At 48.9% G+C, this 15,220-nt stretch overlaps 1 protein-coding gene across 1 annotated transcript in view; it reads right to left on the bottom strand.

Annotated features, from left to right (window-relative positions):
* The window catches only part of LOC123522115 (cadherin-13-like), a 512,433-nt gene extending 512,132 nt beyond the window's left edge, over positions 1-301 (bottom strand). Inside the window, exon 1 of the mRNA XM_045293933.1 lies at positions 125-301. Within this exon, the coding sequence (XP_045149868.1) occupies positions 125-169 (45 nt within the window). The 5' untranslated portion in view covers positions 170-301. The remainder of the gene's footprint in view (positions 1-124) is intronic.
* Positions 302-15,220: the final 14,919 nt, after the last annotated feature.

The following is a 15,220-nucleotide window of genomic DNA, read 5'->3' as shown; positions in this document are numbered from 1 at the left end:
CCGCGCTGAGCCCTGGTCCCCACAAAGCCCCTGGCCCTGGCCGTGCTGGGCGATCCCAATGCAGAACCCGGGCGCGGGGCGCGCCTGAGCAGGGCTGCTGCCGCCCCGCAGCCACTCTCCCTACCTGGGACAGCAGAACGCACAGGACGAGCGGAGTGGCCGGCTGCATTTTCCCGACTAGAAGCGCCCGGCGGCGTTCTCATTCACGCACGCGGCTGCACTGAGCATATTTTCCGTGGGAGCCAGGCTTTGAGGAGAGGTTCTGCCTCGCCAGCCAGCCAACTTCCCAAATAGATCAGCAGCAGCATCACGAAAGCATTGGGTAGCGGCTGATGACCAGGACCAATGGCTTTACAAGACGGATTCCTTCATAAAAGCGCCCTGGCTTGGCAAGGCAGAGAGGCGGCTGGCACCTCGCGGGAGCGAGCCCCTCGGAGGATGAAGCCCACTTGCCTTTTTGGACTGCTGGGACTCCGCCTGGGCTAGACGAGCCGAATCTACTTTTTTTTTTCCTGGAGCGTGGAATTGCACCAGGGGTTGGCGGCCACTTCCAGCCCAGTGTGAAAAGATTCTCTTTATTAAAATGTTAATAAGATCCACTTTATTTCCAATAAATCAAATAAAATGACCCGGGCAGTTCCAGCCCTTCTTATGCCTGGAAAGGTTTGGTTGTGATTGTGTGTGTGTGTGTGTGTGTGTGTGTGTGTGTGTTTCTCTCCTTTCCCTCTCCCTCTTTTTTTAACCAGTGTGGCCCAAGTTGAGATGGTGTTTGGTGTTCCCCTGCTACATCGCACAAATCACAAGAAGGACAGATCAATTCAAGCTTGCAGAAAAAAAATCCATCAAGGGGCAATAGATTTTATTAACTGCTCAGGTGATGGTCTGGCAGCTGGCCACTCCGGCAAACGTGTGCCTGGCTCTCATCAAGGGCCATGATTTAAGGAAACTTCTTTTGATTTTTCTTTTCTTTTCTTTCTTTTTTGGTGTTCACCTTTCAGGAGTGCCTGGCTATGTCAGGGACTCTGAGCAGTAGCTGTCACTGCTCAAGAGATTTTCTAAGTGTGAGCTTTGGGAAGGAGGGACGAGGAAGCGGGAGAGAGAATGCCTTCTCCAATAGCAATCTGAAGGTCATTTCCATGAGTTTGTTTCTAGAAAGGAGTTAAATTGTTTGACACTAAACACGTGTGCCCTAGCATCTGGACAGCCAAAATAGGACATTTGGGCTGGGAGGTGAATATGTCAAAAAGATTGAAATGTCAACTTCCACCTTTATGAAAAATATGTGCTCAGATTTGGAACTGAGCTTCCTGGCAGCCAAAGCAAGAAAGGGAGCAAGTGCATAAGTTATAGTTAGAGAAACATGCATGCAAATGCCTCCAACAGGATTGTCCCAGCACTAAGCACGCGGGCGGGGTTGGTGTATGACATATATAGGACGAGGAAGCATGCACAGCCTTATATGTCCCACCTTGTGGCAGAGGTCAGGAGCATGAAGATAGTCATTAAACCTTCTCTGTTGTAGTCAACTCTATTGGGACTCACAGCAGTCCCATAAGCACAGTAGAATGGCCTCATAGGGTTTCCAAGACTGTACTTCTCTACAGATGTTGGTTGCTGCCTCTTTCTCTCTCTGAGTGGCTAGTGGGTTTGAACCACTGACCTTCTGGTTAGTAGCTGGATGCTCAACCTCTGGGCAACCTGGGTTAAATGACTCGATAGCTGACTTAGTCAAGAGACAGCAGAGTGTGTGTGTGGGGAGGGTGGGCTCAGAGCCTACGGCCACACTGTCAGACTCAGACCCCCTCTGCTACTTGCGTGTATGTTACTCAAAGCCTGTGGCCTTTGAGTGTCTATGGGTAAAGTGAAAATACAACGGGTGCTGAACTCATCATTTGCGGTGAGAGTGATGTGACAAAAGACACACTGGATCCACGTGAACCCACACTTTGTTTAAAAGCCCTCTCTTAGCCTGTGTCTCAAGGCTAAGGAGAAAGAGGCCATGACGGGCTGTCAATCAGCAGGCAGATCATCTGAGCCTGTGGAGTTGATGAAGACAGGGGCAGAGGCTCAGGGACAGCTCCGCAGATGATGAGCCCTGGGCAGGGAGTAAGGATGGCAGAATGATGGTGCTGCCACCAGGTTTCCTCCAGAGGCAGTTCAGCTGGGAAGCACTCCTGAGGGCAGGACGTGCCCAAGGCTGAAATCACAGGACCAGGCCTCAGAATGGTCCCTCCGGACAACTGTCAGTGTGCTGATTGAACACCAAAGGTCTCCTTTCTGGGCATAGGGCAGGGTTGCACTTGCTGCCCCCCTTGTGGTCAGAGCAGAGTTGTGTGACTCGTTCTATCCAATGACCCGTATGAAGACATGCCATGTGTCCACTGGTGACTGCAGGATGGAATTGCTAGAAGGAGACAGGCTGGTCTCCCTGGGAGCAGATGCTGAGATAGACATGTAGACAGGTGCCATATTGGGTGGAATGCCTCACAATTGTAATAGAGACCCCTGCCCAGATTAGGGAAGCTCTGGGCCTGGGACAGCCCTTGAGAGGTGACCTTCATCACACTAAGACACTCAAAGCAGACCAGCAGTTGAATGAGCTATCTTTGCCGGGTAGCCAGTGACCCCTTCAGAGGTGACTCTAATAGAGTGAGGAGAACGGGCCCTGGTGCTCACAATGAATCAGTACGCTGTCATTCCATCAATCCTGATACATAGTGACCCTATAGGACAAAGGTGAACTGATCCAGAGCTTTTATGAGGCTGTAAATCCTTATGGGAGCATCGTTCTCCCTCAGAGCGGTGAGTGGGTTTGAACCATTGACACTGTCATTGGCAGTCCAGTGCAACACCAGGACTCCTTCCCAAAGAGCCAGCTGTAGGCCATGAGCAATCCCTAATGAAGGAGATAATCTTGGATGAGGCAGCTCAGTTTTGCCAAAGGCAACTCTCTTTTGACCTCAGAGCCAATACATCAGCTACATCTAAAACATCAGGCCCAACAGGTCAAGGGAAATCTCTAAGCCCAGGTCACACGTCCCCTTGTGAGTTCAATGGCACAAGTGAGGACAGATGTGTCTACCTGGCCCAAATGCTAAGGACTCTGTCTGCTCACATAGCCTCAGAGGTCCTGGAATTTGGCTCAGGGTGTGAGGGGGTGGGGGGTGGGGTGGGGGGTGTTTTCTGGTGGGAATAAGTCCCTCACTGGCCTCCCTGGATTCCCAGAAGGCCAGTCCCACCCCTTCTTTGATGGACAGTCTGGGCTGAGAAGGCTCTATGTTCGGGGTCTCCTTGGGTCCGAGGCTCATGTCGACCAACTCAGAGTCCTCCTTTACTCAGAGACCCTAGTAAAGTGGAAAGAGACTCATCGGTGACCTGAAGCAGGAGTGAGGGCAACAGGCTCCACTTGTATTGCTTCACTGTCCCACGCCTCCGTCTCTTCATCAATGAAATGGGAAGGACAAATACTCCAAGGGCTACTGCAAACCGGAAGTTACTGCTCCCCACCTGTCCCCACTCCTCCTTCCAGAACATGCCTTTTGCCAAAGGGCAGCACAATGTCCTGGCTCCCTCCTCAGAGACAGGAGAGCAGTCATTCCACCCCAGTAATTAAAGGCCTCGGAAGAATAAATCCATTTCTGCTTGTTTATTTTGTTCCCTCGGCTCTCTAATGGGGTCTTCTTGCTGTGGCCTGATGGATGGTGGCAAATAAATATTGACACTGAGAAGCAGTCCTCTCCTATGCCCACCCAGCCCCCACGCAAGCCTCCCCAGAAGCCGAGCCTGCATGGAGAAGGCGTCAAGGTTGGCACGGCTGTGGGAGGCCCACCTGCCTGGCTTGGGATCTGCTGATGAGGATGAAGATGTTATCTCATCTGGGAAGAAGCACAGTCAGAGTGCTGCTTAGAGGTGAGGTCAGTGAGATGTCATCCCACACACCTTCGACATGTTGTCAGGAGAGACCAGTCCCCAGAGAACATCCTGCTTGGTAGTCAAGTGGAGAGGCAGTGAAAAAGAGGAAGGCGCTCGACAAGATGGATGGACACAGTGGCATCAACAATACTCTCACACTTGAAAGAACAGCTGTGAAGATGGACCAGGACCAGGCAATGTCTCCTTCTGGTGTACATAGGGGCGCTACGGTCAGAGCTAGTTTGCTGGTAACCTAAGGACAGCAGCAATTTTACTTGCTGTGGGTTGTCCATTTTCCCCGTGGTTGTCTGTCTTCCCAGCTTCTAGAACAGTGTCTGGGACAGAGCCGATGCTGGGCTATTTTGTGTCATGTGGATGGATTACAGGACTTTTGGTGCTAAAAACTGTGTGACCCAGATAGGCCACCTTTCTACAAACACTGCCCCACAGGGAGCACTTCTGATGCTAACCAGTCCATCCTGGCACAAGGAAAGCAACCCCTGCCCATCAGGCCCCGCGGAGGGCATGGCAAGTTGTTCTCACCAGACTCTAGACCGGGGCGAGGGGGAGGTAAGAACGTTCCTCGAAGGCTGGTGTGACCACGTGGCTGCCTGGAGAGGGAGGGAGGTGGGGTAGGGGGTGTTTTCCTTAAACACCCACCCCCCATACCACCTGTAGAAAGAGCTCACATATCTAAGAATTAGATGGAAACGATGCCTTTGGCCTTTGAGGGGCTGGACAGCCATGCTGACCTCTGTGGACGCATGTGACATGGTCACCAAGCTCCCTCTTGCTAGAAAATGCAGCCATCAAGGTAACGGAACTGGCATTCAGACCTCAATCCCTCCTTAGCTGCAAGATGCTGCAGCTAATCTTGCAAATTCTATGCCATGAACCAGAAGCAGTTCCAACCCCCCTCTAGGTGTCTCCCTTATCCAGAACTACTGGCCGGGGCTATTTCCAAAGCGGACACAGGGCAGCATCTCCACAAAGAGCCCCGCTGTCAAAGGGACTGAGACCCCACCCAGCAGCAGGCAGCATCCTGGAGCCCGCTTGAAAGGCAAGCTCCGTGCACCCCCACACACTGTTTCAGAAGCTCCAGGTGGGGCCAGAAATCTGTGCTTGGCCAGCCCAGCTGAAACATGGTTTGAAAATCACCGCACTGGAGAACCCCCACAGGAGCCTGGATGGTGTAGTGGTTACGCGTTGTGCCGTGATCCGCATGTTCAGCAGTTCGAAACCAGCAACAGCTCTGCTGGAAAAAGGCTTGGCTTTCCCGTAAACAATGACGGTCTCAGAAACCCACAGGGCATCACTATGAGTCAGCCTGGACTCCATGACAGTGAGTCACAAACCCCACTCCCTTCATTCATTCATTTTCAATCATCTATTCATTCACTCAAGAAATATTCTGGAAATGCCTCTTGTATGTTCCTCCATTACTAAGCTTGACATGGGGGAGAGTGATGAGCACACGTGGTCTGTTGTGCTTAAGAGCGCATGACTCCTGGGAAGCCATCATTCTGTGGCAGTGTGCTGTAGGAGGGGCTGAAGCCACGTCAGGCCAGCCAGAATTGTGGTTCCTCTTGGCCTTGGGACAGGCGAAGGGACCACTGGAGTTGGTCCCCTCGGCCTGTCAGAAGCCATGCCAGAGGACCTCCATGTAACCAGACTCTGTACTTTTTCTATCTGTGGAGGACAAAAACCCCCAAACTCAACCCGTGATGATGGAGACTAGTCGGACTTTTAGGGACCCTGGAGCAAACCTGGAGGACCAGGAAGAACTGCTCCATTGGGTTACCAAGGCCAAAGTCTTTATAAGCATAGACTGCCATACCTGTCTTTGGTGGAGCACCCAGTGGCTTTGAACTACCAGCCGTTTGGATGGCAGCCAAGCACACTGTAACCACTGTGCCACCAGGGCTCCTTCTCTGTGGATAAAACAACCAAAAAAACCTCACTTCCACTGAGTCTATTCCAACTCATATCAACCCTATAGGACAAAGTAGAACTGCCTCTGTGGGTTCCCAAGGATGTCTGTCTTCATGGGAGCAGAAGCCTCCTCTTTCTCTGGAGGAACAGCTGACGGTTTTGAACTGCTGATCTTGTGATGAGCAGCCCAACTCACTGCCACCACCCAACTAGAGCCCGTATCCTTGGACAAAGAAACTAAATGACAGAAAGGGGCAACTCATAATTCACTGTTGCTTTTAAACTGAATTTGAAATGTTTCTTTACAATCCCTTCTAGGTAAAGTTGAGCAGTATCAATCCATGTGAGGTGCTCAGGTGGCAGATGCTATCTAGCATACACTTACGTGATTGGAAGTTCTTGGACAAATGGCCCCATGCCTGGGCCCCACCTCCCTGTGAACCTCCACTACTTAATAGAGCAAGGCAAACTGGGAAGAGGTTACTCAGGGAATAAGGGAGTGAGCAAGGGGACAGCAGAAGGCAAGGCCAGGAGGTCTATCTGGCCAGTTCTAACCCATAGGGCAACCCCACGGACAACAGAAGGAAACACTGCGCGGTCCTGCGCCATCCTCACACTTGTTCCTGTGCCTGAGCCCCCTGTTGCGGTCACTGTGTCTACCTATCTTGTTCAGGGCCTTCCTCTTTTTCCGCCATGCCTCTACTTTACCAAGTATGATGTCCTTCTCCACAGACTGGTCTCTTCTGAATGACATGTCTAAAGTATGTGAGATGAAGTCTCACCATCCTTGCCTCTAAGGAGCACTCTGGCCGTACTTCTTCCAAAACAGACAGGCTGTCCTGTGAACAGTCCATGGTACTTTCAATATTCTTCTCCAGCACCACAATTCAAATGCATGGATTATCCAAGTGGCAGAGGGAAACCATTCCAATGGTTTAGGATGGGAAGGCTCAATGCCTTAGTGCATTGTAGGAAGCTCACCCTGGCCGCATCTGGTAGAGGATGGACTGAGTTGAGGGCCAGAATAGGAAGAGAGGCTTCTTGGGAGACTACTGTGCAGACAACATAAACCATACAGCCAAACTCACCACCATCTAGTCTATGCTGATTCATAGCGACCTCCACTGGAATTCTGAGACTGTAACTGTTTGCAGGTGTAGAAAGTCCAGTCTTTCTCCCACAGAGCTGCTGGTGGTTTCAAACTGCTGACCATGACAATCACAACCCAACATGTAACCACTGCACCACCAGGGCTCCTTGAGCAGCCACCGTAGAAGAGCAAAAGCTGTTGTCCTTGGATTTCTGAGCAGGACGTGGGAATCTAAGGTAGTCATTGCTGCCGCTACCTAGCAGAGTGTCTGGCACATCGCTTCAGCTTAGGCAACAGTAAATGAGTGAAATGTATTTCGCTGTAAGCAGAGATGCAGTGAACATCCTCATCTCTGACAATGTGGCCTTGACTGTGGCCCCTCCAGGCCCAACAGAACGAGGAGGAAGTAACAGGGTGTGGTTCGGTGCTCAGGCCTCCTGCACCCTTCCTTAGTCTTAGGTGCATCCCCAACATGTCCGAGAAAAGAGGATGTCCTGGCCATCCAACAGGTCCAAAGAGGATGAGGAACATGGGCAGGGGAGCCATCCCAGCCCGGCTACAAGGCAGCAGAAAGCAGCAGTCACCAGCCCAGATCAGTCAAACCCTAGTCAACCTGTGGATCCGCAGCAAGAAATGCTTACTTACCTAGAGATGCTTGGGGCTCCTTGAGCTAAGTGACACGTGAGCCATTTTTAGAGCCTTGGCTAGCTCAGGAATGGGTTGAAAGCTGACGTGGAGCACAGATATTTATGAAGGCACAGGCTACCACATAAGGTCCCCAAATCCAAGGCTTTCCGAAGGTCTCAACTCAACAAAGAATGGGTTCGGCACAAGCATCCAGTCTTAGCCCACTGTCCCCTCAGATGTCCTCAGGTCCCTTTTAAATTATGTACTGCCCAGCGACTGAATCCCCCCAGGCTGTCTTCCTGATGCTGGCACCGCGATAATGAGGCCATCACATAACAATTACTTTGGAAAGTTGATTTACAATGCAATGCAGCTCCATGGACATTTGCAGGGGATACACTTATTTACAAGTTAATCCCAATCTGCCAGTCCCCCTGGGAGATAAGATGCTGCTGCTCCTATGAAACACAACTACAACCACACAGCCCCCTCTGGTTCATGGCTGGTGGAAACAACTTCTCAACAGACCAAGGTCAGGGCTGCCTTCATGAGTCGGGGAAAGCTTATCTGTGGAAACAACTGAAGCACAGACAGCTTCATTTTAGTGACTCTGGCTGTGTGACAGCTGCCGGAATTTAAGCGAAGGAGGGCTAGCGAAGCCCAACTCAAGGCTCTTTTGGTTCCAGACAGAAGCTTCAGTGGTGTTAATATGGTGGGCATAGGACTGCCATGGTATGGGGCCACGTCTGTCTTTCTCTGTCTTGGATGCTCACAGCCCAGCTCCTTAACGGTACGGTGTCAACAGCCAGTAGGTCTGGATAAGTGTGGGGGCCTGAAACAATGAGACATGGGGTCTGCCTACAAAGGATGCTGGGAGAGAACCAGGGTACCTGACTCAGGGACAAACAGAGAGAGTACTCAATGCTCAGGGGAATGCCCCCTGGAGCCCTGGAACCAGGACAAACAGCCAGGTCCACCACAGGTAAGAAGGCTTTGCCCTGACCCTTTGTATTCAAGCACTAGGGCAGGGGTCATGACCCCTTTGGGGGTTGAACAACCCTTTCACAGGGGTTGCCCGATTCATCACAGTAGCAAAATTACAGTTATGAAGTAGTAACAAAAATAATTTTATGGTTGGGGGGTCACCACAACATGAGGAACTGTATGAAGGGTTGCAGCATTAGGAAGGTTGAGAACCCCTGCACTAGGGTATAAACTTCCAGGCCTCACTCTTATATGCAGACCCCCAACTGGGTGATCAGGCACTTCGCAGGCCTTGGTGAGAACCTTGGTGTCAATCTCTACATTTCAGGTTCAAAGTCTCATCAGATCCACATGCTTTACTGCCTCTTTTTTAAATCTGCCCTGCACCCTTCTGAACTGACAGTGAGAGGGGAGCAACAGTGGACTGTGGGGAGAGGACAGCATGAGAGGGACCAGCGCACAGTGCATGAACCGAAGAGGACATGGTCGCCGGAGAAAGGTCTCCCTAGCTCTGCCCATCTGCTGTGTGTTTCTATTCACTGCATCAAAATGGTCCATCGAATAAAACACATGCTGTATCTCAGCATTCCTCTTCTAGGGTCAAACCACACACCACTACAAGACCCAATAGAACTGTCTCATTGGGTTCGCAGGCTCCTGGTGGCACTGCCAGGTAAGTGCTGGGCTGCTAAGCACAAGGTCTGTGCTTCAAACCCACCGGTGGCTCCAAGGATGAGTCTGTCTCAGAAACCTTGTCACTAGGAGTCAGACTTGACTCAGTGGCAGTGAGTTTTGCATGGAGGTGATTTAATCTTTATGCCATCTTTATCTTTCTCATCCACATGGAAGAAGCACACCAGCCTGTGTGATCATGAGGTGTCCATGGGATGTATCAGGCATCTAAAACCCAGAATAAAACCATACTCAAGGTGAATGGGGGTGGCATGGAGTGGAGACCCAATGCCCATCTGTAGACAATTGGACATCCCTTCACCCAGGGGTCACAGGGAAGAGATGAGCCAGTCAGGGTGCAGTATAGCACCGATGAAACACACAACTTTCCTCTAGCTCTTTGATGCTTCCTTAACCCCACTATCATGACCTCAATTTGACCTTACAAATCAGATTAGGCCAGAACATGCACACTGCTACAGATAAGAGCCCGCAACACAGGGAATCCAGGATAGATAAACCCCTAGTGACCAACAAGGGGAGTAGAGATACCAGGAGGATTAGGGGAAGGTGGGGGGAGAAAGAGGGAATCAGTTATAGGATCAACTAGAACCCCCTCCCAGGGGGACGAATAACAGAAAAGTGAGTGAGGGGTGACAGAGGACGGTGTAAGATATGGAAAAAATAATCTATGACTTATCAAGGGTTTGTGAGGGAGGGAGGGAGAGAGGGGAAGAAATGGGGAGCTGATATCAGGGGCTCAAGTGGGAAGAGAATGCTTTGAAAATGATGATAGCAGCATATGTGCAAATGTGCTTGACACATTGGAGGAATGTATGGATTGTGATAAGAAATATGAGCCCCCAATAAAAGTATTTAAAATAAATAAATAAAATACACCAACTCTGAATGAAGTCGACAAAAAAAAAAAGCCCAAAAAACAAAGTGGCTGGTTGGTTCGAGCACTTAACCACGGTGCCACCAAGGCTACTTTCTTCTAGAGCAGCGGTCTAGAGTGTGGTCCCATGGTGGGTCTCCAGTCCCAACACCGCCCTGGATACCCCCTGGGGTGCGGGTCTTCTATACCGCCCATGTTCCTGTGGTGCAAAGGCCAAAGCAATGATGTCATGAACCATAAGCTTCTCTCCAGGCACATGATACCACAGGGGCACTCTCTGCCCTCTCCTTCACCACATTACTCCCTGCCCCCTTTACCTTTTGGCTCACTGCCCTGCCCTGTTACTCCTCTGACAGACCCTGGGCCCCTTCCCCTGGGCCTTTACACATTCTAGGTCTCCTGTCTGGAATGCTCTTCAACTCCCTGCTGGGTCCCACTAGGCACTCATGGTGGTGGTGTGAGTAGTTAATGGCGCCCAGAGGCCAATCAGAAAGCTGGAGTTTGGAGTCGGGGTTCTTTGGAAGGAAGACTAGCAAGTCCAGTCTGATACAGGTGGACATGAGGAGGAGCCTCAACTGCTACAGGTTGCTTCAGGTCATATTCTCATCCCCCAAGAAGCTGTTTCTACATCACCTTTCCTCACCCGCTCATCCCTCACCCTTGTTAGCACATTACCTTCCTCCATGACCTACTGACCATTCCTCCCTGTTTCACAGACTGCTTGAGCCCGTCACCAGACTGTGCGCTCCATGACAACAAACAAAATAGCTGCTCATTGGTCAAAGGAGTCCTGGCTCTCTAGGACAGACTCTTTAGGAAAAAGGCCCCTGAGCACTTCCCAGGATCAGGGAGCCGCCTACAGTAGCCACGCCCCCTGGAATGGCTGCTGGGTTGCATTGGCAGCCTTGTGCTTAATCACTGTGCCGCCAGGGCTCCTTCTTGTTCATTCTATTCCGTGACATTCATAATGCATGGCATGTGGTATCCATAAACAAGGGGGCTGTAAAAAAAATTCCTGGAAAAAATGGAATTAAAAGAGAAGGGAATTTTCCTGTGAACTTGCTGAAACCCCCTCTTGTATTAATCTCTCTGCTCCAACACATGGGGCCTTGCCTTTTTTTCTTTTTTAATTACTGTTTAATAGGTGAACCAATAATCGTGTGGGCCCTGAGAACAGAAGAGAAAGTGTGTCTGGAGCTTAGCTTGTTGGGGACACCCAAGGAGAGGTCTCGTGGCTGGTGACTGCAGGGCACTCCCAGGGACTCACAGACTCAGGCCAGGACTAAGCATGCACACTGGAACCTTACAACTGTTCAAAGGCATCCAAAGCCCCAGAGTTTGAGCAGAGGGTTTATTCTGTGCAGTTACTGTATCCGCATCTAAGAAGACATTTTTGACACCAGGGGAAGCAAATGGCTTCCAGGAGGGAGGTCCTATGGAGCTTAGGAAGAGAAGAGGGTGGAATGGAGAAGAGCCCACCATGGGCTAGTCTAATCATGATGGGCTGAATGCTGCTTTTGGCCATTACTGAGACCAACTGACAGCAGTACTCGAGGGTAATCCTCATGCCCCCACCCCCACCCCCAAGCCCTTTCTTTTGAGAATCAACTTTACTAAGCATGGCTTCTGAAAGACCTGCAGAGTTGGTTCCATAAGACACCACACCAAGGGGCCCGGGCGGGCCCACCTGCGCAAGATGCAGTAGAGTATGTGGAACACTGTCTCCTCATACATGAAGGTTCAGGAATTCATCTAATGCCTTTTCCAAGTGCCAGGTCTTGTTCACATAATGGACCAATTGATTCACTCTTTGTCCCTGGGAGACTCTGAAGGAAGACGATGGGTGGTCTCCCTGGGTGTCATGGAGTCTGACATGTGAGGAGACAGGTCTCCATGCACCCTACAGGATGCCCTGGGCTGGTTTTGTTACTTAGGAGAGGGCATGGGGGTGGTGAAGTGGTTATTTATTTCAGGAGTTCTTAGCTCACTGCTCTCAGCTAGCATGCTGCACACGCTCATAAATTGCCCGCTCTTAACAAAGAAAGCAGACAAGCACAATTATGTATTTATTTTTCATTCATTCAGCAATTATTTTGATCAGAAGGAGCAAGGTATAGAAATAAAGAAATACATTTCTGGAATCAAGCTAAGTGATTGGCCTCCTGGTTCCTAGTCTCTTCCTTACGCCTCCTCCACCACCATCTCACTGTACATTGCTTCCATAACCACTTTTAAATGTAACCAGTAAGGATCAAGCAGTTACCAGAGCCCCAGCACCAGCTAGCTCATCAGAAAATAACAGCAACTTTGCTCCTGGTCTTCCTGTGGTTGTGGTTGTTGTTGTTGTTGTTGTTGTTGGGTGCCATTGAGTTGGTTCCAACTTACAGAGACCAGATGTACAACAGAAAGAATCACTACCCGGTCTGTGCCATCCTCCCAATTAGTCTTGGGTTTGAGCCCATTGTTGCAGCCACTGTGCCCATCCATCTTTCCAAAGGCCTTCCTCTTTTTGTGCTGCCCCACCCCTTTACCAAGCATGATGTTCTTCTCCAGAGACTGGTCTCGTCTGAAGTGTGTAAGGCAAAGACTTGCCATCCTTGCCTCTAAGGAGCACTCTGTCTGTACTTCTTCCAAGACAAATGTGTTTGTTCTTCTGGAAGTCCATGGTACTTTTAATATTCTTCAGCACCATAGTTGAAATGCATAGATTCTTCTTTGGACTTCCTTGTTCATTGTCCATCTTTCATGTGCACATGCGCTAACTGAAAAACATTATGGCTTGGGTCAGGTACTCCTTAGTCCTCAAAGTAACATTCTTGTTTTTCAACTTTCTAAAGTGGTCTTGTGCAGCAGATGTACTTAATGCTATATGTCATTTGTCCCTTGACTGCTGCTTCCCTGAGTATTGCTTACAGATCCAAATAAAATGAAATCCTTAACAGCTGTACTCTTTCCTCCATTTATCACGATGGTGTCTATTGGTGCAGTTGTGAGGATCTGGGTTTTCTTTCTACTAAGCTGTATCCATACTGAAGGCATCAGTCCTTGATCATCAGCTGCAAATGTTTCAAGTCCTCCTCCCTTTCAGCAAGCAAGATCCTCTCAATCTGCATACTGCAGATGTTATATTATTAATATAGCTTCCTGCCATCTTAATACCACGTACTTCTTCCTATAGTCCAGCTTCTCATATTATTTACTCAGTACACAGATTGAATAAATATGCTGACAGATACACCACTGAAGCACACCTTTCCAGTTTTGAAACCGTGCAAACCCTTGTTCTGTCTGAAAGACTGCCTCTTGGTCTATGTACAGGTTTCACATAGGAACAACGAGCATTCCGGAATTCACATTCTTATCAATCTTATCCACAGTTTGCTATGATCCACACAGCTGACCGCTTTTGCATAATCAATAAAACACAGTTAAATAGTTTTTGGCATTCTCTGCTATCAGCCAAAGTCCATGATACCAGCAATGATGTCCCCAGTCTTCTTGTGAATAGTCTTCTATTCCAAAAAGAACCCTGGCCTTCCTTAAATTTACACAAGACTTTCAGACTTAAGGTCAAAAGAAAAATCCATAACTTGGCATCCAATGTCCAACATAAGGCTGTTCTCCGTGACCACTAAAAGACCTAAATAGCAGCCACCAAGAACAGTCTACCACTTGCTCCACTTCACGCAAAACTCCTTCCTTCCCATGACCTTCACAAATGCTGCTTCCTAAGAGTTCTCTTGTCGGAGCCTGCCGACGAGTCAAACGGTCCTGAAAGGGGGAGTGAGGATTACGGAAAAAAAGAGAGAGAGGAAGTATTGGGAGGGCAACAGTGAGTACTGAAGCCCCGAGTTTATTCTACATCTTCCTTATATGCATGCAGAAACAACCCGGGGTTACAATTAGTCTATTATCACAATATATCAGAAGCTCTATATTCTGCCAAGTCAAGGATTCTTTGATAAAAATTAAACATTCTGTTTTTCCAGAACTTGCATACGTCCTTGTTCTTTTTCTTAGTCTCAATGTCAAACCGCAGAAGCAAACAGCAGATACTGACACCTGGGTCAGGATAGCTCAGCCGTTTCAAGGCTGAGTCTTAATGGCCGCCAACATCTCTCCACTCACCTTTCTCCTCTGTGACTCTAGGTCACCTGGTGAGCCATGGATCATTATTGAGACCGGCTCACATGCCACCTCCTCCTGGAAGCCCTCCCTGCTCATGTGCCTGAGTGAAAGTCCCTCGCTGAATTACATGCTCCCAAAGGTGAGCTACCAAGTTGTGTTCTCATCTACAGCCTCCATAAGCCCAGTATACGTACATACAGAGTTTCAAAATGGCATCTGCATGTTAATCAGGAGTGTTGCCCTATTGATCAGGGGCCAGACACTTTCCCAAGGGTCTTACACTTATGTTTGCCTCATTGAATCCTACCCACCTCCATATGAATAGGGTGTCCTCAGTCACTGATAGCAAATGATGGACAAATCTGTGCTGAAAGGACCTATCACAAGAGGAGAACGTATTGGCCTGGGAGACCAAGCAGCTCTTTAGCCACCCTGCAACAGGGAACAGGTCCCTGTGCTTCAGGCTTCTGTTTCCTTTCTTGTTAACAATCACCAACGTGAGAGTCACACAGGCTGCGCTTGCCTTCGGATCCTGCCCTTTAGCAAGTTTACGCTACCTAGCACATCCTTCCCATCCATCCGACCACCCATCCATTTAGCAACTCAGGAATCAGTACGGAGCAACTGCCACAAGCCAATTACCTTGTCACATCGACAGTGTGAATAATTCTAGAAATAATAGTCTGCATTAATAGATCATTAATGAATAACCAATTACTATTTTAGTCTTTAGTCATCCTCTTTGTTGAAATATGATTTTTATTTTTTGTTTTCTTATTTTAATATGTAATTTATTTTCATATGTTCCTATACAATGCGTACATATATATATTATATACTTGTATAGCATATAAAATACCTATCTTATAATATCTATATTATTTAAATTTATTTTTCTTATATTTTTATAATTAATATAATTAATTGAAAGCTAGCATGACTGGGTAATATGACAGCCACTGTTCTAAATATTTGTC

This window comes from Echinops telfairi, unplaced genomic scaffold, assembly GCF_000313985.2.
Source record: "Echinops telfairi isolate 266 unplaced genomic scaffold, ASM31398v2 ScPeMD7_2291;HRSCAF=2852, whole genome shotgun sequence".
Classification (NCBI taxonomy): Eukaryota; Metazoa; Chordata; class Mammalia; order Afrosoricida; family Tenrecidae; genus Echinops; species Echinops telfairi.
Note: the sequence above shows the minus strand (reverse complement) of the source record. Positions and strands in the feature narration are given on the sequence as shown.